This window comes from Synchiropus splendidus, chromosome 3 (assembly GCF_027744825.2).
Source record: "Synchiropus splendidus isolate RoL2022-P1 chromosome 3, RoL_Sspl_1.0, whole genome shotgun sequence".
Taxonomy (NCBI): Eukaryota; Metazoa; Chordata; class Actinopteri; order Syngnathiformes; family Callionymidae; genus Synchiropus; species Synchiropus splendidus.
In genome coordinates this window covers 17241528-17265063 of record NC_071336.1, presented here as the reverse complement: position 1 = coordinate 17265063, position 23536 = coordinate 17241528, and the positions used below count along the sequence as shown (strand labels likewise).

The 23536-nt window shown below is 41.5% G+C and overlaps 2 protein-coding genes and 2 long non-coding RNA genes across 4 annotated transcripts; 2 read left to right on the top strand and 2 right to left on the bottom strand.

Annotated features, from left to right (window-relative positions):
* Positions 1 to 387: 387 nt before the first annotated feature.
* On the bottom strand, positions 388 to 10263 carry nfxl1 (nuclear transcription factor, X-box binding-like 1). Its single transcript, XM_053859381.1, has 25 exons — positions 10217 to 10263; positions 9395 to 9574; positions 9132 to 9320; positions 8455 to 8564; positions 8232 to 8362; positions 7790 to 7834; positions 7316 to 7449; positions 7146 to 7231; positions 6979 to 7054; positions 6816 to 6913; positions 6640 to 6754; positions 6428 to 6552; positions 6231 to 6353; positions 5629 to 5719; positions 4664 to 4784; positions 4122 to 4278; positions 3964 to 4055; positions 3840 to 3861; positions 3416 to 3538; positions 2884 to 3038; positions 2675 to 2744; positions 1791 to 1895; positions 1628 to 1708; positions 1431 to 1484; positions 388 to 985 (listed from the first exon to the last, which is right to left on the bottom strand). Exons 2-25 carry the CDS (start codon positions 9558 to 9560, stop codon positions 788 to 790), a joined length of 2667 nt encoding a protein of 888 aa, XP_053715356.1. The 5' UTR covers positions 9561 to 9574; positions 10217 to 10263; the 3' UTR covers positions 388 to 787.
* Positions 10264 to 11249: 986 nt separating this feature from the next.
* Positions 11250 to 17744, bottom strand: cnga1b (cyclic nucleotide gated channel subunit alpha 1b). Its single transcript, XM_053859378.1, has 15 exons — positions 17556 to 17744; positions 17294 to 17403; positions 15817 to 15879; positions 15112 to 15168; positions 14918 to 15004; positions 14572 to 14676; positions 14359 to 14465; positions 14120 to 14294; positions 13896 to 14032; positions 13654 to 13826; positions 13039 to 13164; positions 12521 to 12673; positions 12209 to 12440; positions 11879 to 12054; positions 11250 to 11801 (listed from the first exon to the last, which is right to left on the bottom strand). The coding sequence occupies exons 2-15, from the start codon at positions 17380 to 17382 to the stop codon at positions 11556 to 11558; spliced, it is 1926 nt and encodes a 641-aa protein (XP_053715353.1). The 5' UTR covers positions 17383 to 17403; positions 17556 to 17744; the 3' UTR covers positions 11250 to 11555.
* An 807-nt stretch (positions 17745 to 18551) lies between these two features.
* On the top strand, positions 18552 to 19561 carry LOC128755613 (uncharacterized). Its single transcript, XR_008414160.1, has 3 exons — positions 18552 to 18655; positions 18856 to 19176; positions 19260 to 19561. It is a non-coding gene; the product is annotated as an uncharacterized LOC128755613 (long non-coding RNA).
* A 1000-nt stretch (positions 19562 to 20561) lies between these two features.
* LOC128756297 (uncharacterized) lies at positions 20562 to 22318 on the top strand. Its single transcript, XR_008414211.1, has 3 exons — positions 20562 to 20719; positions 21053 to 21231; positions 22170 to 22318. It is a non-coding gene; the product is annotated as an uncharacterized LOC128756297 (long non-coding RNA).
* The last annotated feature ends 1218 nt before the right edge of the window (positions 22319 to 23536 follow it).

Here is a 23536-nt window from a genome sequence, read left to right as displayed (position 1 = left end):
GTTGTGTCGTAACTACTCTGTGTTTGTCTGCTCTTGCCATGACAGTTGTTATATATGCAGCCTTGTACATACATAACAGTTGATTTAAGACCCTGTCCCATTGGTGAACACACGTCAAACAAAAACTGTCTTTGAAATAACTAACCAGAGCTAAGGAACACGAAGACTTCAACACATGAATCCAAACTGCTCCCTGAGTGAAAATAAATAGGCGTGTACACATGGGTGAGGCGAACACTGCTGAGGATTGATATGCAGGATGTGAATGTTTCATCACCAACTGCATGTTCCACATGAAGCAAAACTACTTTAACATTTCCATGACACACTTTACACAGAAACAAGAAATGTACAGGACACAATACCCAGTCAACCTCTTAGGCTCAGTAAATAAAGAATCATTTTTTCCCATTGAAATGTATTTATTTATTTTGAAGTAGAGGAAGAGAAAAAAAAACATTTTAGTCCACTTTGAAATTTCCTTATCATTTCAAACACAATGACGCTCGATATTCAGTGAAGTGGATGACATTCAGTTTTCCACTATACATTCCAAGTATCAGCACAGACTCAAAGTACCGTACTGATGATAGGGATTTTAACTATGATGTCAATCGAAACACAAACTCATAAACTCTGATATTTCTGACTATTATCTCCTCCAAATACACACATCTGAAGGGAAAAACAGGTGCCAATCTAAAGGAAACAATAGAACACCTGATTGAAGAAACAAAATAACAAGCTCAGGTATTATGTCGTTCGTTCATCTCTCCCATCACAGTGTCTAACCAGATTCAGACGTAAACATGAAGTACGCAGCAGCAGACAGCACAGCTCCGCTGAGCGGAGCAAGAATGAAAGCAGCACATCTCCACCACCGTCCCCACCTTCTGCTCTCATCATCCACCTCTTCCCGTCTCCCTCTCTTCTTATTCCGACGCCCTCCTCGCTGCTGCCGCTTCTCGAACGCCTCGAGTTCCTCCTACACACAGAAGGACATCAGAATGAAGTCTTGTGGCACAATTCAGAACTGTTACCCAACACACGGTGGTGTCACTCCTGGTGCACGAAAAGGTTTGGACGCGCCTGTAACCATGTGTCAGAATGGTTTAATAACCTCAGAAGCTATTAAATCGTCAGTAGCTTTTCCAAATAGGACAAACAGCTGTGCAATAACATTTTTATTTACTTATTTTTTCTTCCTTATCTGGTGATGAGATTTATCAGACTAGGACAACTTCCCCTACAACGTCATTGAAGGGGAGGTGCCGGGTCAATAAGAGACCCTGAAACACAAAATGATCTCTGACAACCAAATCCCCTGGCTCATATCGATGGAAGAGGAAAACAATGTTGGAGCTTGACCTGTTGGGGAACACAGTGGAGACTGTTCTGCTGTGTTAACAGTACTATGTTTTCATTCTTACCTGTAGCTTCTTCTGCTCCTCCTCGGTGGCAGCTTTCTGCTCAGCCTCCTTGAGCTGAAAAATACAGGCCCACACATTATATCTGCTGGTCATCTATATTATCATTTTGTACCACAAAATGTCTGCTTGTTTCCCGCTCAAGTTTTCAATGTCTGACAAACACTTCCAGTTGCTTGCAGACGGTCAAGTGTGCACACCTGGATCACTTTCTGCTGCTGGTCCTTGCATGAATCATCACACTGAAGCCCTAACTGAGGTGCCATCGAGCAGGAGAACTCCTGAGAGACAAAAGAAAACGTGAATGGATTATCAAAATAAAACTAAAGTTAAAGGCAGCTGTCTACGACAGAATGAACCTGCCTTCTTAATTCTCTTGCAGGGACATCTGATCTTGACCTTCTGGTGACATTTCTCCTCACACACACCAGGATGACACGTCTGCTTGCATCGGTGACCGCAGCTCAACTGCACACACACACACACACACACACACATGATCTTATTACAGTTTGAGATGAAAGGGGTTTGCTAAAAGCACAGTGGAGTATTTGATCCAAATGTCTTCCACCAATTAGATCATGACTGAGTCTGTGTTGATGCACTCAGACATTCTCAGTCTCAACACACCATCACTGTATAAAAGGTATCAAATTCTCCTACATGCCTCCATCTTGTCTCTCGCATGAGCTTTGGGGCAGCTGAAGTTTCATGCACACCAAACTTCAGACGTTGAACTGTGTGAAGTAGAGCTTCAAGAAAGCATTTCTTCACTGAGAGTGTTTACGCTGGTTTAAAGTCACTAGCAGCTAATAGAATTTCAAAAAGTGAGGAGAAAAATGATTAGCGTTGCATGATGCAGCCCGTGAAGGGGAGATATCTGACATAAGTCGCTTGTCGCTTGAAGAGTTTGAGTTTGTAGCAAGCAGTGATGTGAATGCCGACACAAAACATTCTCCGCATAGCGACACTCTGTAATGGGGAGCAGGTGACTCCATTTTGCTGGTGTGATCAAGTTCCCATGATCCGACAGAGATATGAAGCCCTGTGAGGGCCACTATGAGGAGTTTACAGACTACTTAGTCTTCTAGTTAATACACTTCAAATAAACAAGACAGCACTTGCACTAAAAGGTGCCTAGAGTCAGTTGCCATTCTCTGATCTCCAGTAGATGAAAACTTTGCAAAAGACATCTGCCTGTGTAATGAGATACAACTTCTCAAGCAATAATGCTCATATATACGCACCTCTTTTGGACACTGATTGTTACATGAGCCCAAATGCACTTTTGTCTCCTCATCTGCTGTCACCATCTTTCTGTGAAAATGTTATTAGAAACTTTGAGCATCTGATCAAAAGCGTCCCTGAAAACAACCTTCATTCACAAAACAAACTCAGTGAACATTAAGGTGTGATCACTATGAGTGTCAGAAGTCTGGTGTGCGTGTGTACTCACAGACATTCCATATACAAAATGGTGATCTTGCAATGACAGCGTTGGCGAATCATCTGGCTGCAGGGCGGGCAATCACCTGGGTGACACGGTCGGGGGCAGGTGTGTGCGCAGCCAAGTGGGCGTGGCTTGGAACACCCCTCCTCACACACCTCACACTGCGGACAACACAATTTAGCTTCCATGTCTGATATGTACTGATGACAACTCGAGGTTCATGATGAAGAAAGGCATATGTTTCATTTGTAAAAGTAAGAGTACTTTTTTTTCTGAAAAACAACCTTAGATGTAAAATATGAAACATTTAGTTCAGCATTGTTAATGCTGCAGCTGACATATGTTGCTCAATTGTACTTCATAGGTTCCTTCATGTTGCTCTAGGAGCAACCATTTTCCCCCTGTTTTGCCTGTTAACCATATGAGTTTGCTAAATTTGCTCTTACTTACAACTTATGCACCACACAAAGTAACAAACAGCCAAAGTAAAAGTCGAGTTGACCTTCTCATGACTCTCCCATGTAAAAGACGGATTCACCTTGTTGTTGTCCTTCAGTGGGTGACACTCTCGGGTGCAGCTGTGGTTGCCACAGGTCAAAGGTTGTCCACAAGGTCTTTTACATGAGAAGGGTCCCCTACGATGACATGGCACTGGGCTCACCTAATAAAGAGACACAGGCTCTAGCCAGCTGAATGGGATAAATTACAGCAACAGTTTTTGTTCGACAGAGAAGGGCGAAGCTGACGGGTGAAGAGAATGGATGAGGTCAAAAGGACAGACAGATAATGGACCACGTCTGAAATAAAAACAAGCTGTGGGAAAGGAAACAGGACAGGAGGAGGAGCGGAAGCTGGATAAACGAGGAGGATCGAGACAGATTAAATGATGGGCATTCCAATTCATAAATAGTTTACCAACAGCACTGAATAATAAATGAAATGCAATAAAAATGTATATCTACCTCATGCCTTCCGAAGCAGGACCTGAAAGACAAATGTGGAAACTTAATTCACACACACAGGTCATTTTGCCAGTACGGGGCAGTGGCCTGGTGAGCTAAACCAAAGTATGAGTGAGTTCCTTACGTGGGTATGGGGACTTGACACGGTGGACAGGGCAAGGCCTTCTGGATGAAGGCCGGCTCAGAAGGTTGTTCCCATGGACCCGCAAGCTGAACCTGAAACACGTGAAAGTGAGCATGTAAATGTAAACTGAAACAAAATGTTCACATTTACAATCTTACCTGCTGGGACTTGACCAGCACCAAGTCATGGCAAGGCTGTGGGCATGTGTGGCTGCAGCCTGACAAGGGTTGGAAGCAGGTTTGCTTGCAAGGGGGACAGGGACCTGGATGGCACCGGTGTTTCTCTCTAGTTGGATGGTGGCAGCTTGGCGGATTCCTATTTAGACAACACCATAAAAAAAAGTTGGGTATGACGATCCAGACATGAACGCTTTCATACAAATGTCTCACTTCCAATAAGCTTGAGGTATCATTCATTTGTTCGCTACTATTTTGCTCATCCAACGTTCACTGAGGGCTGGAGCAGGCTAGAGGTCGGTGAGGGTCGGATCAGGTCACTCGTCCACTCACACATACTAAGACTTTAGTCAACCTCGATAACCGTAAGAAGGGAAAAAAAACAGATTTGCCTTAAGTTGGAATTTGCAACTTTCTTACCGATAGGCTGCAGCAGTAATCATTATATTCACAAAATGGTTCAACCCACTTAAAAGTCAACCCTTTAGGGCAGAGTGATATGCACCCAAAGATCAAGGAGTCACCTGCACAGCTCTTTACAGCGAGGGGGCTTGGTGCTCCGCTCACGGCCACATGGAACCACCAAGACAGTGGACCCGCATGTGCAGCGCACTTCCTCCATCTCTGGACAGGGGTAACAACTTCCTGTAGGGAAGGGAAACAAGAAGAAACCACATTGAACATTATAAAGAAAAGCAGAAAAAAAATATATATATAAAACTACAGTATAATTGAACAGCAACATGACCCATGTCATGTGCAGTGGCACGATTGACAACTATCGTAATCAAAATCACTCATTATCTAAATTAGAAGACAAGATCAGTCTTGAAGCAAGAAACCCGCACAACAGAGATAAATGAGCTTTTCCTTATTCAAGTCAGAAGCACGCAGGAAACGGTGATAGCCCATTGGGCCCATTTGCTTGCATAAAAATCTTATGAAGTTTGATTTTGACCTGGCATTAAGACAGAAGATTACTGCTGAAGTTGATGGAAAGCTACTGGTGAAGATAGATCTCATTTGTTTAGGTGATGCCTCCTCTCCTTCTTTTCAGATTGCAGACGGAGTTTCTCACACATGGTCAAGTTGTAGTTACATTCCTTCGGCAAAGCGTTTCGATACATTATCATAAAAGATACCGGTAATTCTCTCTTTAAGGTATTTAACAGCTGACTGGCGTTGAAAATGTGTGTGCATTTGTTTGTCTGTGGTTATGTGAAATCAGAATTTGGGATCTTTGGCCTTTCCCTGTCACAACAGGAAAGCACCATACTTATATCCATTCTCAAGAGAGAAAGGGTCAACTACTGCCCTGCACAGGGACTTGGTGTATGTTTAAGGGCTTGTATCACATCGATAACTCAAAGCACTCCCTTTTATGCAAGAGCTCAGAATTGACCTTATCTTAAAAATTAAGAGAAATAATTCGATCCAAGACAAAAATCCCCTACAAGTATTTAAAGCTACAGCACTGTTTGAGCGGTACCTTGGTGACAGACAGATGGGCATTTATGGTTGCGACACCCCAGAGTTCGTCCACAGCTCTGGTCACAAGGGGGGCAGTTACCAGGGCAACACTGAAACGAGGCATCATGGGAAAATTCTGGTTAAATAGCAACAAGCTGAAAGGTTCCAGTCAAGGTTTTCATCAATTATCTTGATGGAAAAGATTAGAGACAAAGCAGAGCGACATTCAGAGTCAAATGATAATGGAGGTGGAATCGGGCACAATCAGCAGCAGCTTCGCCAACCTTTTCATATCAGATCACACACAGAGCGGACGGATGACATTTCCACAACGGGAAAACAGTTAGAAGCACAGAGATGGCAAGTTCAAGAAAACACGCCTAATCAAAATGTTAATGAGATGGAAACAAAAACACCATGGCTTTCAGCATAAAAGTCCAGTTTTACATACACAAGAAATAAACAACATAAAATAACTGCAGTTCTTAGTTTTTGACTTCCCAATTCAACTTGAAATATAAAAGACTCTCAGAGAGAACATTAAGATTGACACCTTCAGCGATGTTGTATATTCACGTTGCTTTCTCTAATAATGGAGACACAGTCTGTCTGTGGGCTCACCTTCCTCCTGCATTGATGTTTCTGGCAGCTTCTGGTCTTTGGACATTTGGAGTCACACACATACTCTTTATGGCAAGGCATTAATTTCCTATATTTTCCACACCGACACTCTCGTTCCACCTCCTGAAAACCACACTTCATGAGCTCACCAACATATATATATGTAACATATAGTGTCCACGTCGCTGAAACGTAACCTGTCTGCAAGTCTCGCAGCTCCCTCTGTGACATCTCATCGAGCAGGTGTGTTTTCCGCATGACAGGCTGCGGTCACAGGTGTCTCCACACAGTGGAATCTCCTCTGTGCACGGAAGAGATGACCCTAGACTCACAGACAGAAACAAAGTGACGAAGATGAGAACTGTCTGTGTATGACAAAAACAACTGCCATTAGGTGTGTTTAACTCACTGCTTTTGCCGCAGGGACATGCTCTGCTGACTGACCGAGGACACGGAGGACACTTGCCATCATGGCAGATCATCTCACAGGTGTGATTTCCACAGGACAGAAGAGACCCACACACCTGAGAGAGGATAGAGATTTAACTGTGGAGACTGTGGACACAACTGTGTAAGTGACTTTACCTGTTCACAATGCCACTCTCGACTGGCACAAGGCCTCTCTACTTGCTCTCGGCCACACACGCACTTCTGAAGACTGAACCGTGGGCATGGAGAACACTCTAAAGGACACAAGGGGGAAGTTTTGACAGGGGGAAGTTTTTAAGTACATACTATTTGTGTGTACCTTTATGACACGGTTGAGTGCATGTATGCTGTTTGCATGGCAGCAGCTTGCCACAGTGCTGTTGACAGGACCAGGCCTAAAGGTACAAAGCAACAGAGCATCTTCAAGTTAACAGTACAGAACCATGAAGTTAATTTTTATCAAAGAACCAAGTCACTGATGCTAACCTTGTTGCTACAACGACGGGGAAGAGGCTTGGCCTTGCCACACATGCAGGACACAGACACCATATTGGGACATGGTGGGCAAGGACCTGCAAATAAATAAACAAAACACACCTGTTTATATACATATTATTTATGAATGCTTGTTGTCTGGGATTTTGGTGGATGTTTACCGGGGTGACAAAGCAGTAGACAGGTGTGTCCACAGGCAGGTTTGAGATCTTTTTGACACACAGAGCCACAAGAATGGGGAACCAACCAGGGATCGGCTGGAGGATCCTGCACCTTCCCACAATAGCACATGTACCTGACAAAATAGTTTTCAGTCATAGTTTTATCACATACACGTGCCAATATGTGAATGGAAATCAAAATTCAGGATTGGGATCAACAGCGTTGAGCTACAACTACAGCAACTTCCCATATGTGTTAATAATCAATAATCTAAGAAAGTCCACATGGGATGAGGTTTAACTGTAACGCTGCAGGGCATTCAATGTCAACTACTAATACACACAGCCAATCTTATCTGAATTCTCTTTGGGTTTATGGCAGAGATAGTGACAATCAAATACAGCTACCCAGACAGGTCTACCATGATCATCTCTTTTCATTGGAAATGCAGCGTCAGATTTGAATCCACCAACCTGTTGGGTGTGTCACTGTGTGGATACTCTGCTCGGCACTTTGGACTGAGGAGGAGGACACAGATGAGACGGTTCAGTCAAAGGCGAAAGACACTTATGTTTAAGCAAGTATAGGACTCAATGTTTTTGATTATAAAAATAAAGAGAAAAAGCCTTTTTTGATTCAAATTACAATGGGTTTACCATAGGGGGCAGCATACACCAATTTGTGACATTAGTAGTCTGCGGCTACTCCAGCAGGTGGCAGTGGAAGATCTTGGCTGACTCACCGACAAACAAAAGCCAGAAAGGGATGTCTGTGCCACTATTACAGGTTGGTACTAATTCTGATTGCACATGCTTCACTTCATTATAACAGTTCAGTGTAAATGTGCTTGTACAGTAAGTCTCTAAAATTGCCAAACAGAGGGCAACTGACAGAGCAGTTAAAGAGACTCCTCACCATGGCCACGGGTGCTGCTTCTGACCAAAGTCATCATCAGTGATAGAAGACACGAGAAACACTGAATCTTTTGCCCATTTCTGAATACAAGGGATGTGGAAGAGCGAGAAACAGCTGGTGCAGCTCCACACCTGGACACAGAGGTATCTGAGACCATGTATCTAGGGCCACACCACACAAACAATGCATGAATGAAGCTACACTGTGTGTGTGCATTTCTCACCGGCTGAGTCCTTCGAACAGAAGCAATACAGATCAGACAGGTGACAGCTCCTGACTGGAACAGTTCGCTGACATAATGACCCGTTCGGTCAAGATCAGTAGACTCTCCACCTGCAAAATCAGAACAGTTACAACCCAGCAAGAACTATGCAAAGCATCTTGAGGTAGTACAGAAACACAAGAGCACTTGTGATATTAGAATGCAATAACACAAAAACACATGTATAGTAAAACGGCTTCCACATTTAAAAAAAAACCCCAAAAGCTCGCTATCTGCTATTTCTGTTCAGCGTAATGTTCACTTCGAGATACCTCGAGGACGTGGACACCTGCCAACCAAATAACAAATGCTGAAGGTGCAACACAGAAGCTCAGACCTTGAAGGTGAAATTTAATGTAGACACAATTTAATATTTGTAGATATGAATTTGTAACTTTATACATATTGGATTCTAATTGTGTAACTTGTGTTGAGTCACTGCCTTTTCTAATATCATGTATTATACGAATCTTAAGGAGCTAACTAAGTTTTGTTACCATCTTCATCCAAAGAGGTCATCATTGCATGCAATGTTCATTTCTGGATTAGACCAAAATCATCTCAAATTATATGAATCCTCAACGAGGTCCGAGTGATTTTGGTAGCACGGATTTGTGCATGTGAGTACCTGAACTCACCTGTCTTGGTGGTGTAGGCTGTAAAAGTTGAGGCCAAAATCTTCCCTCTTTTTCCATCCTTGTTCTCCATATCTCCAACATCATCGTCTTCATCAGAGGAGGATGAGCTGATCTGACTTTCCACCAACCGCAGAGCAGCAGCTCGGTTTGACTTCTTTATCTCTTCGAACTTGGACTGGCTAGATGCACCTGCAACCCACCATGCGAAAGTCTGAATGATTTGACACATAAATAATACTTGATTTTTATACCAGAACACAAACCTTGCTGTGGTGCTGGAGAGGTCCTTGCCCTGCCTCTGCCTGAGCCCCACACCCCTGAGCTCCCTCCTGGCTTGTCTTGCAGCCTCTGTCCAGGTCGGGACTTTTCCCCATGACTCTCCTCATTCCGTCCACGGCCCCTTCCCTGCTGTCGCCATGCGGGCTCCATCCAAATGATGATTGCTGAAAAGGAGAGGTGGATGAAGTTATTTATAACAGTGACATGCCAGACGAAGTATGGAGATTATAGGGCATCCAAAACTAACCTAACCGACGTAAAACAAATATGCACAGATTAGCCAGGACCAAGTGAACATGGCCATGGAATTGTCCTTTCCGGAAGTAATTTAGTAAAAGATTTATTTTCCTTTCTTTACTTACAGCAGTATTGTGAGAATATTTTAATGCGAACACATTATTTGGTGCTTCTCCACAATATTCTCAAATCGAAGCAAAAATGTTCAAGCCACCATATTGTGTATGTTTTCCCATTTTATTAGCAACTGCAGTAGTGGCACGTATTACACACTAAGAGGTCGCTAGTTCTCCATGAAAATGTACTATGATCACATGTTTAATTAAATGTTTTGACAACCGCTTTTTACACATTCATTTCCCGTTTTCAGTCCATCCTAAAATTAAAACAAAACGCTACATTTAAGTATCGCTAACTGACGGCTAGCTAACTCTCATTCAAACACTGAACAATGCAACTTCATGGACATGGTCCATATCACTTACGACTTATATTATTTCTAATACATTGACTGATTAACCGGTAAAATAAAGTGCATGCAATTTTAGCGACTTGGCAGCAAAACACACCTTCAATATAGTTGGAGGTAGCAGCAAGTTGCCTGTCGTCCGGATTCTGTGCGCAGCTGCGCGCATTGCATCTCGGTCACTGTAGTTAACAAACACTGATGCATAATAGGAAGGCCAGGAAAGAGAACTACGAGCCCCAGAGGCACCCAGACAGTGCGACGTGTCAGCTGCTACTTGTTCATGCGCTGGATGAATTATAGGAAGAAAAAAAAAGAATATTTTAAATGATTTATAGTCAACATAAATACAGCTGTAAAAGAAAAAACACTACCGGTGGACTTTCTATAGCTGCGTCTTATACGTTTGGTTCATATTTTATTGAAGAAAAGAGAAATGAAGCAAATCGCATGTTTGTTTACATGGAGCTACTTTGGTATCCCACCTCTTTATTTGTGTCTGTCTGGAAGTTTTGAAATTGAGAGGTAAGGTAGATGACATCCAGCTCAGCACATTCCTGTGGCCTCATTTTTTTTGGTCATGACCACTTGATATTGATTGCCCAAAATATTAGGGAGTTAGTTGAAAACTACACTTTTGGGTTCGTTTTTTTTTTTTTTTTTTTAAACATTTAACTTGTATCACTACAGAAAGGAGGCATCAATTTACTTTGAGCTCTCATCCATAATGCATTATTACATTCATAATGCATTTATAAGACCTTATAGATGATGTCACAAATGTTCATACTCATGTATAGTAACCTGTGACACGATCCATAAAGTATAATAAGTTGTCGACTGAACTTACTCCACTAATAGACTCAAGAACCCATAACCTTAATTTAACCACGTTATATGCCACGTTATTACAAATAACACTATTCTCTCAATTTATCGACTGTATATTACATTAGAAACCATGTCATAAGTTGTCACACAAGATTATAAACATCCATAACATCATACATATTGTAGAGTGTTTGGGACTCGACGAGGCTTCATTGCTCACCTGCTGATCATTCCTCTGATGAACTGAGATTTCAGATGAAACGTCTGGATGAGGAGACATATCAACACCCAGTCACTCTGTGGTTCAAAATCAGTTTATTGAGGGACTGATAAGCAGCAAAGCATGGTCATGGTATACTAATATGGATGACATGTCTCTCTGAGCAACATTGTCTTGTAAAAAACAAACAAGCAGTTGTAACGTTTTCTTAACTAACTTCTTTCACTCACACAACAATGGACTCTCTCCAGCGTCCAAACTATCCCATTACAACAAAGCCTGGGGAAACCACTGTCATATGTCATGTAAATATCATATCCACTCTACTTTGTAAGCCAAACCTAGGTTGATGGATTTAATTTAAACTCTACTGCAAAACTTTTTTGCAGTACTACTTTTTCTCTTCTTCTTTGGTGGGTTGTATCTCAGGTGTGGGAGGGGGAGGGGCATCACCGGGTTGATCAGGTGGTACAGGCAGCTTTTTTTCCAGTCGGGTCACACGATGTTTGAGTTTACTGTGTGTGGCTTCATGCTCTGCCAGCAAACGGGCGTATCGGGTCTGTAGAACATCTAGAGTGCTCGTCATTCGATCCACCTTCTCCTCGATCTCTTTGGGGTCTGGGCCTTGTGCTGCCACCTACAGGACAGAGGGAATTGCTGCATCATATAACCTGCTGAAACTCTCAGCTGCTGTATGAGATCATGTGACGTTACCTCCAAGTCCAGCAGTCCGTCCTTCATGAGAATTTGCCTCCCTTTCTCCTCGAGCAAGGCTTTAGCATCGGGATACTCTGTTAGAGCTTCCATCAAGTCATCTTTGGACAGGCAGAAGAGATCGGAGTAACCAATGCTCCTGATGTTGGCCGTCCTTCTGTTTCCTGCTTTGCTGCCTGTTAAAGAACGATGCATTCAGAAGAAGAAGTCAAATCCTCTTTGTGTGGTGAAAGCCATCTACAGAAAGCACCATAGTGTATGAATCTTAAATCACCAACTGCTGCAGTGCAGCATGAAAGTTGAAGTTATAACAATATAAAGCGTAATTACCTTTGATTGCCAAGATGCTAATCTCCCCGAAGTAGCTTCCATCACTTAATACTACAAATTGTTTGATTCCGTCATCTGCAACTACAGCAAGTTTCCCCTCTTTGATGATGTACATCTCACGGCCAATGTCACCCTTCTTGCAGATGTAGTCTCCAGGACTGTAGACCTGTGGCTGCAGCTTCAGCACCAGTTCCACCAGCAGACCGGCCTCGCAGTCTGCAAAGATGCGCACCTGGAAGGCGACACAGAGGACACACTTCAGGTTCATTTGCGTCTGTGAATCGTCGTAGATGATATGTCAAGCTCTCACACCTTCTTCAGGGTGTCCAGGTGAACATTGATCGCAATTTCAGCCCTCAGTTTATCAGGCAGATACTTGAGCACCTCCCGCTCATCCACAGCTTTCTTGTTGGTCCACAGAAAATCGAACCACTTGATCACACGCTTCTCCAGATCTTTGGTCACCTGAAGGGTAAATATTATTCAGAAAAACCTTCAAGCCAGTTGCATTCACGGCTTTCATGAAAATTAAAGCGTAAATATGAGTGTGCATGAGTATGTGCGTGTGTATGTCTGACCTTTTTTTTTCATACTTATCAAGCCACCTCCTTGTGAGGATGTGCCATGTGTTTTGGATGGTTCAGAGTGAAAGACTGGGGAAAGCACTATGTCAATGAGAGGTTCTCACAAATATGTGTGTGTGTGTGGGCTGGTTTATACCACTGCGTGGGGACAAATTCTTCTGTGTGTGTGTGTGTGTGTGTGTGTGTGTGTATTAATGCATCAGTCCACTACATCAAAGCCAATCCATTTGACAATGACTGGCCTACCTTCCTGAAGCTCATGTACTGCTTGATGGCATCAATGCGGGCCTGAAAGTCTGCCCTGGCAGCGTTCATGTTGGTGATCATGGAGCCCACGTTACCAACGATGGTAGCAAATATCAGCACACCCACCTGGAGGAGCAGTTATGGAGTTGAATACTGAACATTGATTTCCATTATCATATACTACTACTATTGAGTTTCTATAGCCTCTCCAGCAGTTCTAGAGACAAAGTCAGTTCTGCAGGTCTGAAATGTGAAGCTTGGAATATCATTCCTTCCCTCCATTCATGCCTCACATTTGTACCACATGGGTTGTAAAAGTTTGAGAATCCTATCAAGAGGCAATATCCTCATTTCTTATATCTCTTCTCAAAATAGTGTGAGGACCTTTACAATACCAAAAATATTCTCAAGTTTACATAAATAAAGGGCTTCAACTTGGCACCACAGTGCTGATACTATTATATTCTTGTATTTTTACATATGGTGACATATATATATATATATATATATATATATATATATATATATATATATATATATATATATATATATATATATATATATATATATATAAATACAAGTCTTGAGAAGACAATTAATTGATGGAGCACCCACCAAAAAGTCTGTGACAACAAAGAAGTATTCCGAGTTTTCCACAGGAGGTGGAGTCTCTCCAATGGTGGTCAGCGTCAAGGTGGACCAGTACATGCTGTAGGCGTACTTCCTGACAAGACGACCAAACTCAGGATCGGAAGGATCTGGATACACAAACCTGTCCGCGCCAAACCCTGTGGTGGCAGTAGAAGTATTGACCCACAAAGCCACAACGCAACCAGAATTCAAACCCTGAAGTATACCAATGGCCTTGGAGAAGGAATAGTATAGACAGGCGTTCCAGTGGATGATGATGACGATGTACATGACCAGGTTGGAAATTCTTAGAGCATTCGGGTAGTTAGTTCTGGTCTCAGTTCTCTGGAAGAATTCCAGCATCCTAAACAGAGGTAGAATGAAGGTTTCAATTTGTCATGGTGGTAATAATAGACCAGGAAGCCCAGTTTTACATTCAATCGTACCATACCTGTTGAACCGAAAAAGTTTATTGAGGCGAATCTCAGGGTAGGTGAGGCCGAACACCACATATAGCACATCCGTGGGAATCATGGAGATCAGGTCCAGTTTGAACTGTAAGCTGTTCATGTAGCGATCCCGCAGTTTCTGCTCATCCTTCACGAGCAGACCCTGCTCCAGGTATCCTGGACAAGCAAGCGCACAGATAAAGCACTGAGCGTGTGTTTGTGCTTGCATACAAGCTTGTACCAGTTCTTGTCCGAAAGACCATATCGCCAAGGTAGACCAAGTCGCTGACCAAGTCCAGCAGGAACCAGAGCACCAAATAGTCGGTCTGCAGCTCCTCGAAGCACGCTCTGGCAGGACACAGACACAACGCTGAAGTTCTGAACATAATGTGAGTATTCAAACATGATTTGAGGTTGAATGTTAGTCATGTCAGAGTGGTGGTGACTGGATTACCTGGCAATTATCAAAGTCCAGTTGTACATGACTGGGATGGTTATCACAAAGAGCCAATGGTAGTAGGTGTTCCCAGCAGGATCGATAACTCTGATCTCTTTTGGACTATACAGAAAAGCAATAAATAACAAAGATATTTGATGAGGTGACTATTGAATCAGTCAACCTATTGGATTTCTTTGTATATAATGTAATGATCACAACAAAAATCCACATTAATTGCTAGTCAATTCAAACCCAGTCTTCATTTTAATTTACTTTCCATTACTGTCTCTTGAATAATCCCAAACCTTGCTATAATAAAACCAAATACAAATTGTATTCTTCTTTCCTGGGTCAAACTTACACTGCTTCCTTTTCCTTCTCCTTTTCTTTCTCCTCTTTCTCCCTTTTCCTTCTCTCCTTCAGTTCCTTCTTCTCTTGTTTCTCCTTCCTGCGTGGTTGAATTTGAAGGAATCAATCAACGAAACTGGTTCAGTAACCGTTTATTGTTGGAGGAAGGTTTGCTGAAAAACAACGGACATAACTAGGCAGACTTACAACTTCTTCTCCTTAGCTTTTTTTCTCTCCTTCTTTTTCTTCTTTGTCTCTTCTTTCCTGTAACAAATCAACTTTTTTACAGACATAGCAAAAAAAAAAAAAAAAAAAAAGTAAATTGTTGTCATGAAATTCTAATTTTGGAGAGCGAAATACTAATTAATGTTTAATTAATTATTTACGTCGGTTTCCTTCATATCTAATAACACATCCCTGTTTTTTACACACAATTTGATGGCGTTATAAACGTGGTCTAATTTGCTATGGAAAACACAATGGTTTCTTATAATGGCTCTCAATGAAAGCAGATAGTGGTCAGGTGACGAAACGCACGTCGCAGCAGCACGAAGCCACGCCTCCGAAAAAGATGGGTATATGACGTGTGGAGACATGATTGTGGTTGGCTGGGGGGCGTGTGCTTGTTCAAGTCTCCGCCGGGAAAGTGTGCCCGTAGTGACTCAGATGAGACAGGACGCAGGTGACTTCAGCCCGAATTGCCAGCGGTTCTTTACTACGGTTCGGATCCACGAGTTTGGTGAGGTAAATAAATTGTAACTTGCTCATATAATTGAAGTGATGTGTACTTTTATATTACAAGTTATTTCCTACATGATTTAATTGCCGCTAGTACGACCATGAGAGTGCAATACACAACCTTCAGACTTAAGATGAAATGTGTGTGTTGTAAAAAGCAAGTGTGTTTCTCACTCATCATCGTTGTTGTTGCTGTTGTTGACGTTGAAAACTCTTGTTTCTGTTTTCAGATCCACTCTAACAAAAGAATAAACACAATCAACATCTGTAAAAAAAATACCAATGCCAAAAATACCAACTTATTTTATAAGTTTCAAATTCATTACATAGTTAAAAAAAGATTTGTCAATTGTTACAACCTCGTGGCCATAATTTAGTTGTGAGTGAGTGGCACTTATTTCTTTTATCAGCTGCAGCGTTTGTACTCTGGGACTCATTCTCAGCATATTGTTGTCTGTTGGTATTTTTTTGTGTTGAAAATTTGAATTGTATTTGAATGATTCCCACGAAAACCAGATTAGTCGTCTGTTGTAAGTCTGATTTGTTAGTTGTTACTAGTCTGGTATGGAGGGTTTTCACGGCGCGTCAACAACAAACCCGGAAGTCTCCATGTGCGAGACTACTCACTGGTCAACACAGAACGGTACGGAAGGTGATTCTGCAGCATTTACCGGAAAAATTGTGAATTATTGTCGTGTTTTGGGCTATACGAATCGTTCCGATCGTGAAAAACATTATCGACTTCCAAAAGTTATGTCACAAAAAGTCATAAAAAAGAAGAAGTATAGCCTAAATGACTATTATATTGCTGTGGGAGAGAATACATCGAACTTTTATCAGAACATATTTATTGATGCCAACCCACAGTTTTCAGAACGTTCAGTTAAAAAGCTCTCTCACACACACACACATATACACTCAAAATGAAACGTCAAACTATTTAAATACGTCACATTCTCATATAAGGTGCAAATGTCGTCGATGACTTGGTATAACAGTTTCCTGACCCATCCGCACACCATCTGGTTATACGCCGGATGACGCGGTGATGACGCGCCGTGAAAACCCTATAAGTTTCAAATCCATTACACAGTTAAAGAAGATTTGTTAATTGTTACAACCTTGTGGCCATTTCGTTAGTGGTACTTATTTGTTTTCTCAGCTGCAGTGTTTGTTCTCTAGCACTCAGCCTGTGTGCCTGCAATATGGTCATGTGACTCTCAGTGGCTGTGTAAATAGTGTAGCTCCCTCTCAGCACATTGTTGCCTGTTGGTAGTTTTTTGTGTTGAAAATTAGATTTTTTTTGGTAATGATTCCCATGGAAACCAGATTAGGGGTTTGTTGTACGTCTGATTTGATAGTTGTTAGTAGTCTGTTATAATGTTGAAACATTGTCTTACATAAAGTGATGACTTCAAGGAACCTGAAGTTGGTTGCCTTGTGTGTGTTTTCTGAACCAGAACCCTCAACTCGGTTGCTCTAGTGATCATAAAACTGATGATAACATTTTGCTTCCATTTGGTTACAGATTTATTGAGAAGGAAATACTGTGTGACATGAGGCCCTTGTCAGATGCATGCAATCTCTGAATATATCAGGTTTTCTTCATAGGAGTTAATGACACATATGCACAGTGAAATAAATGACTCACTGATCAGCGGCAAGGCCGAGCCCCAAACCACCCTCACTGTCAGGCAGGACTATAGTTGGAGGACTGGCTAGTGGAGTTACTTTGGTCATGACCGTTGTCGTCTCTGTTTACTGTCCACAAGAGATGGGCTGGGTGTGAATGAGCACTCAGGAAAACATAACACCTACAATCCAACTAGGAACATGACAACAAAAGTGCTAAAGATACTATGTAGCATTATAAATGAGAAGACATTTCACAAGAGCCTCTTTGCTTTACTCACCGGTCAGATTATAATCCCTCAGTTGAGTTACATGGCCACAGAAAGTCTGTCAGTCTAAATCCCACTGGCAGCAGTTTATTAAAATAACACCATAGAAACAGTTTGACACAAATAAACAATCCAAAAAGGAAGAAATGAGAAAAGTGACAGACGTAATGTGAGCCTCCTTTGTCTCCCTGACAAGGATAAGGAGATTACAGACGGATGAACATCCACCTGACCAATGGGTCATCTCAACATTGTTACATCTGATCACATCTCTGCTGTTACGGAGTGGTTGGTTCATCGTAGGGGCAGTAAATTATTTGCTTAATAACCCTCCAAGAATGTCGAGATCTGGAGGGGTATTTTTGGAAACAAAAGAAGGAATGCAGAAGCTGGTGTGAATGTGGCAATTTAGTCTAAAGTAGTAGAGTAGTAAGAACGCTTTCATTCCTTCTGTGTTAGCGGACACACACACACACACACACACCGTGGTCTTATCACACATAAGCCAATTAAATCTGCCTCATCATTCTGTGTTTGTGTGTGTGTGTGTACACAAACTCATGGGTGTGTCTTTGTGTGCGCTGCATGAGCGAGTTATCTCTCAGGTATGGTGAACATGGTGAACTGGTTTTCAAGCCCTCAGCAAACTCTGCCCACCTGCCAGCTCTGACTCGAAGACAATAATGAATTAATGATAATGCTGCATCTGACTGTGTCTCAGATTCCTTATCAATATCAGTAGGACCCCTGGCCTGTATTACAGGCACTTGGACCCAGTTCTAAAAGGGAGGCTGCTAATCTGAATACATGGTATGTTAAAATGGCTGACCACCCACAGAAAAAACTTTTGGTTTCACTTCATTTTTGTTTTGTTGAAGTCAATAAAGAAACCAGCTGTGTGACATAGTTGGCTAAACATTTCCATGTTCCATGTTGTCAGGCAGCGCAGTAAACTGTGATAATGTTGTTGGACTGAAGAGTTCTCTGATCATCTCTCTGTCACTTGTCAGTCAGGAAGGAACAAATGAAGTTCACCATCGTCCTCATTCTGACCTTTGAGCTCTTCTCTTTTGGTCATTGGATTGAGGGCCTATCACATCCTCAAACAAAACGTGAGTCTTAGCTTTTCTGGAATTTGAAGCAAACATTCAGAACCAGCGAAAGTCACTTCTCTTACTTACACACAGCCATTTTAAAAGCAGATATCAAGCTAGTAAGGAGTGGACACACTCATGAATAAATAGATCCTGCTGAACGTCTTGACTTTTGAGTCAATGACTTTATTCTGTTTATTTTTTCTTCTCCTTCTCAGCTAAACCCACGATACAAGCCCCCAACGGAGGGAAGGTTGTTCTGCCATGCCCACTACAATTCAACAAGAAGCATTCAGATTTAACATGGAAATGGACCAATCAGTCGGAAATAAAATATGTTTTGGTGTACAAGGACGGACGTGAACATGCAGGGGAACAAGATACGTCTTATACTGGCAGAGTGAGTCTGGAGGATAGTGAGTCACCATCTTTATTGTTGAGAAACGTCAAGAGTACAGACTGGGGGACATACATTTGTACAGTCCACACTGATAAAGGAAAGGACACCCGGGTGGTGGAACTACAGGTTCACCCAGATGGTGAGCTCTTAAACTGTTCTTAATTTGTCTGGTTTTACAGGATGTAGTTCATCTCTAACATCTCTATTTTCCTTCCCTTTCAGGCACAGCAGGAACTGGCCACCTAATCAATTCAGCTGGTACTGCTGTGACTTCGCAGTCAAGTTTAATTATCATGGCTATTTTATCAATGGTGTTGGTGTTATTTTGCCTATGATTTTCATTGAATTGCTTCGGGTCGCTTTGCTTCTAGGACCATGAGATGAAATTCTCAGCAGACAATCCTAATCCTAGTACCTAACGTAAATACTCAGCGTACTAGGCTGAAGAAAGAATTCAAGTTCCTGCTATATATATATATATATTTTTTTTTTTTTCTTTTTTTCTCATATCTGATCAAACCCATTCAATCAGGTCCATAATGAAAATGTCATTGTGAAATGAAATTTCACAATGGTACATTAAACTAAGTGCATGGCATAGCATTTTAATTATGAATATGTTAATATTTTTACTATGTTGCGTTTTTTTTTATGTATTCCATTAAAGGTTTTATGTTTTAATGAAGCCAAAACAGTTGTGCACAATTTCAGTGGTGTCGTGTTTTCAGCTGTCAGTCTTAAGCAGTTCACATCCATAAACATTACACAAAACTTTTCAGTGACAAGTCGAACATAAAGGATCTGAATCCACTGATCCTTGAGGCTGCAGTATCTGCATCGGATGTGAAAAAGGGGTACATCCCAATTATTGATGTTAAAAGCACTTCAGGCCACTGTGGTTCAAGCTTCTTGCATTACCTTTCTGAGCTGATCAGGCTGAAATAAAAAAGGAATGTGCTACTTTTACACATGACGGTCTGAGTGTGATTAGATAGGAACAGTTGGGTTACCCCAGGCTACAGGATCTGTGTGTGGTGGGGACTTCCACTGGGTAAACTCACTCATGAAGAGCTGACATGAGACTGCGGTGGAGGAGAAGTAGAAAGCCTCACAGCTGCAACTCCTGACGGGAAATGCTAAAAGCAAAGAAGAAAGAATATCCAAAACATTTGAGGCTTCTCATAACTGTAATACTAGAATAATGTCAACCCCTTCCTGGTTTTATCGTGTCTACTATTCAAAAAGAATGATGCCTTTCTTTTAAAAAAAAAAAAGGGTTTACTCACCTCCATGGAGACGGAGATAGTAATTAATGCAGACAAGGTGTTTCACCCCCAGGATGTCATGGATTTAAGGTTTTGTTACTTGTATATGTTTTATCTTTTATTAACATTATGCGTTGAATCGCATGGCACAGATTGTGGTTGGTGTCTTGAAATTTTTGGGTAGACAAAACCAGTTTTGCTGGTTTGGTGAGTTTTCATGACAAAACATTTCCCTGACACATTAACTGGCAAACAAACTACAGACTTAGTTGGATAGGAGAGGTGTAGTTCTTTACAAACTTTCAGGATTAGTTAATGACCAAATGGAGGTGACAGTTAAGATTTTCATTCTGGCCTCGCATCTGTTCCACACCTCTGGACAGTTAATTCAGGACTTAACGCTTCAACAGAGTGCAGGTATGCCATGTAATCTTTATTTTATTGTATATTATATATATTGTATTTATACATTGATTTTCACACCTCCATGGAGCTGTGAAGGTCAATCAAGCAAACCATGAGCCCAAGAAAAATACAAATGTTTTTGCGCTCACATATTTTTTGTTATTATTTATTATCATTTTATGTTGGTAGAATTCATGGTTAAAAAATAGCTTGCAAGCCAGAAGTGTGTGGATGACCTTCCATGCAACCATCCACCAAGTTGACTTTGAAGATGTTTTTATCGTATGATGTTATTCATTTTAATTTTCTTCCTTTACCCCTGCTTCCCCGCTCGACCAAAATAAGCTGTTACAGTCCAGCATGGAGAGGACATTGTTCTACCATGTAGGGGATCAAATATGAGGAATCTTGGGGCAGTAACATGGAAACGGCTTGATCTGGATCCAGAATATGTAATTACATATATTGATGGAAGGACGACAGCTGAACTCCAAAATCCATCCTACAAGGGCAGAGTGAGCTTGGTGAGCAGCAATGTGGAGGACGGCGATGCATCTTTATTGTTGAGGAGAGTCACATGGGATGACAGAGGAACCTACATTTGTACACTCCACCACAGTCAGCTAAACGAAAACTACAAGGTTGACCTATCAGTTCTATTACACGGTGAGTTTAAATGTCATTTAAAGGTGATTAAAAAAATGACTAAAACAATTTAAAAAAGACGGTACAGTACAGTAGATAGATCAGGTAAACTCAATATAATAGACAAGTTAAAATGGAAGCTATTGTAAGGCAAAGCAGGACAGGAGAAGTATAAAATGGAACAAAAGGCCAAATTATATCCCTTCAAGAAAAGTTCAACCAGCGAAATATCTATCAAATTGTTAAGCCAGAGGCAGTGAGATAAACTGGAGGAATGAAATGGGTATTCATGATGTCGCACGCTGTGATTTTCATATCATTGCTCTACATTTATTTTACCAATATATTGTGTTAAATATATTCTACATGCTATGTGCACAATTGGACGATTTGCTCCATCAGCACACACAATGAATAAGAAAAGCTAGCCTCATGTGGGCAAATCGCCGTGATCACACTGGGGCCATTTCTTCCCTGCTGTGCTACTGTCAGAAGTATGAACTACCCTCTGTAGTTCCTCCAGCCTGTGGTCACACTATTCTGGACTGGCACATGTGTCTCCATCATCACATTGCTTACATCATTACATTGAACGCAGTCATAGCGCCTGACTTGCGAAGACACGGTTGCAATGGCATTTTTGTTCTTGCTCTATGAAAACTTGTCACACCATTGCATGCGCTTTTAGCCACCACTCCAAAAGATGCCCACATATACATATATATAGATAATTAGATAGAAAGATATGTATATATAATAGATAGATATGTAAATAAAATTCATGGTACATGTCCTGACATCTGTCTCTCCCACTCAGATCTTGGAAGGCAGCCAGAATCTACAAGTCCAAATTGGCCAAACTTTGGTTTGATTTTTTTGTTTTGCGCAGCTTGGTTCCTATGTATATGTTCATCCACTGCCTTCTGTAGAAATGGACCAAGTATTTTTGGACGATTTCAGTTTCCTCACCCTTGATTTATTGTCAAACACTTCATGAAAGTTTTATATGAAGCAACCATTCTTTTCATGGTTTGGTCTGGACTCCTCATCCCCAGGAGTTAAACATATGCATTTGCACGTGACTCCCTTCAGGGTGACTACCGGTAATTAAAATGACAGTTCATAAGTCGTACACAGCATCAACTGGACTAGAAATGTGATACACACATTATGTTACATGGCACGTTATATGACCTCTGTATAATTATTATATCGGAAGGCTTCTTAAGTGTTACATGGCATACAATTCAGTTCATAATTCTTCTCACATTATACAAAGATTGAAAAGGAGTAGAGTGTTCACCAGTTCTTTTCTGTCCCTAATTGTCATTTTCCCTATTTTTTGGAAAAGTGTTTGTGTGTAGCTGTGCATAAACTTGTGTCTGTGTCCTTTTCATTGTAGTGTGTGTTACTGTCAGTCATTTTTGTGTTTTGCTGAGTTGTCAGTCATTCCTGGTATTAAAGAGCGGAAACGTTCAATTGCTTTTAAATAATAATTTCCTTGTGTTATCTACTGTCCAGCAGAAGGTGAAGTCAAACAAAAGCGGTCCACTGATAAGAGCTGACTAGACTGTAAAATGGATAATATTCTGGTGAAGCAGAACTAATCTGATCCGGAGTTATTGTGACATCAGCAGTTATATTTCAATAAACCATTTGCTGAAAACGGTTTTCTACTCACTCATGCAGCGGATAACATTTGAACCTTGTGGGGGAATTCAATGAAAAAACTAACTGAATACACTCAACTTCAACGCCAGAAGGAGTCAAACTAAAAATACAATACAGGAACAGAATAACTACTTCTATACTAGGAGAAGGAAAAAACAAAGGCAATTCAAAACTTCAACACAAGGTGGCGACAGAGTAAAAAAAAAAAAAAAAAAAAAAAAAAACAAAGCAACAGTCGAACGAGTCGAACAAGCGTCCTTGAGCGCGTAGCAAGTCCAGGAAAGCGAAGCAAGTCCACAGGATCGGGGGGAAGAGGAACCAGGTTAACAGGCACAGACACACTGGAAAACAAAAGAGGTCATTCAGCAAAAACTCACGAACGGAAAGCGCATGGCAAAATGTCCATGGTCAGGAGAAGAATCATCCACGTTATCACGACGAACACGTGTTCATACCAGGGAGAACACAAGTGACGAACTGACACCGGTTGTCATCTGGCCGGCTTTCCAGCAG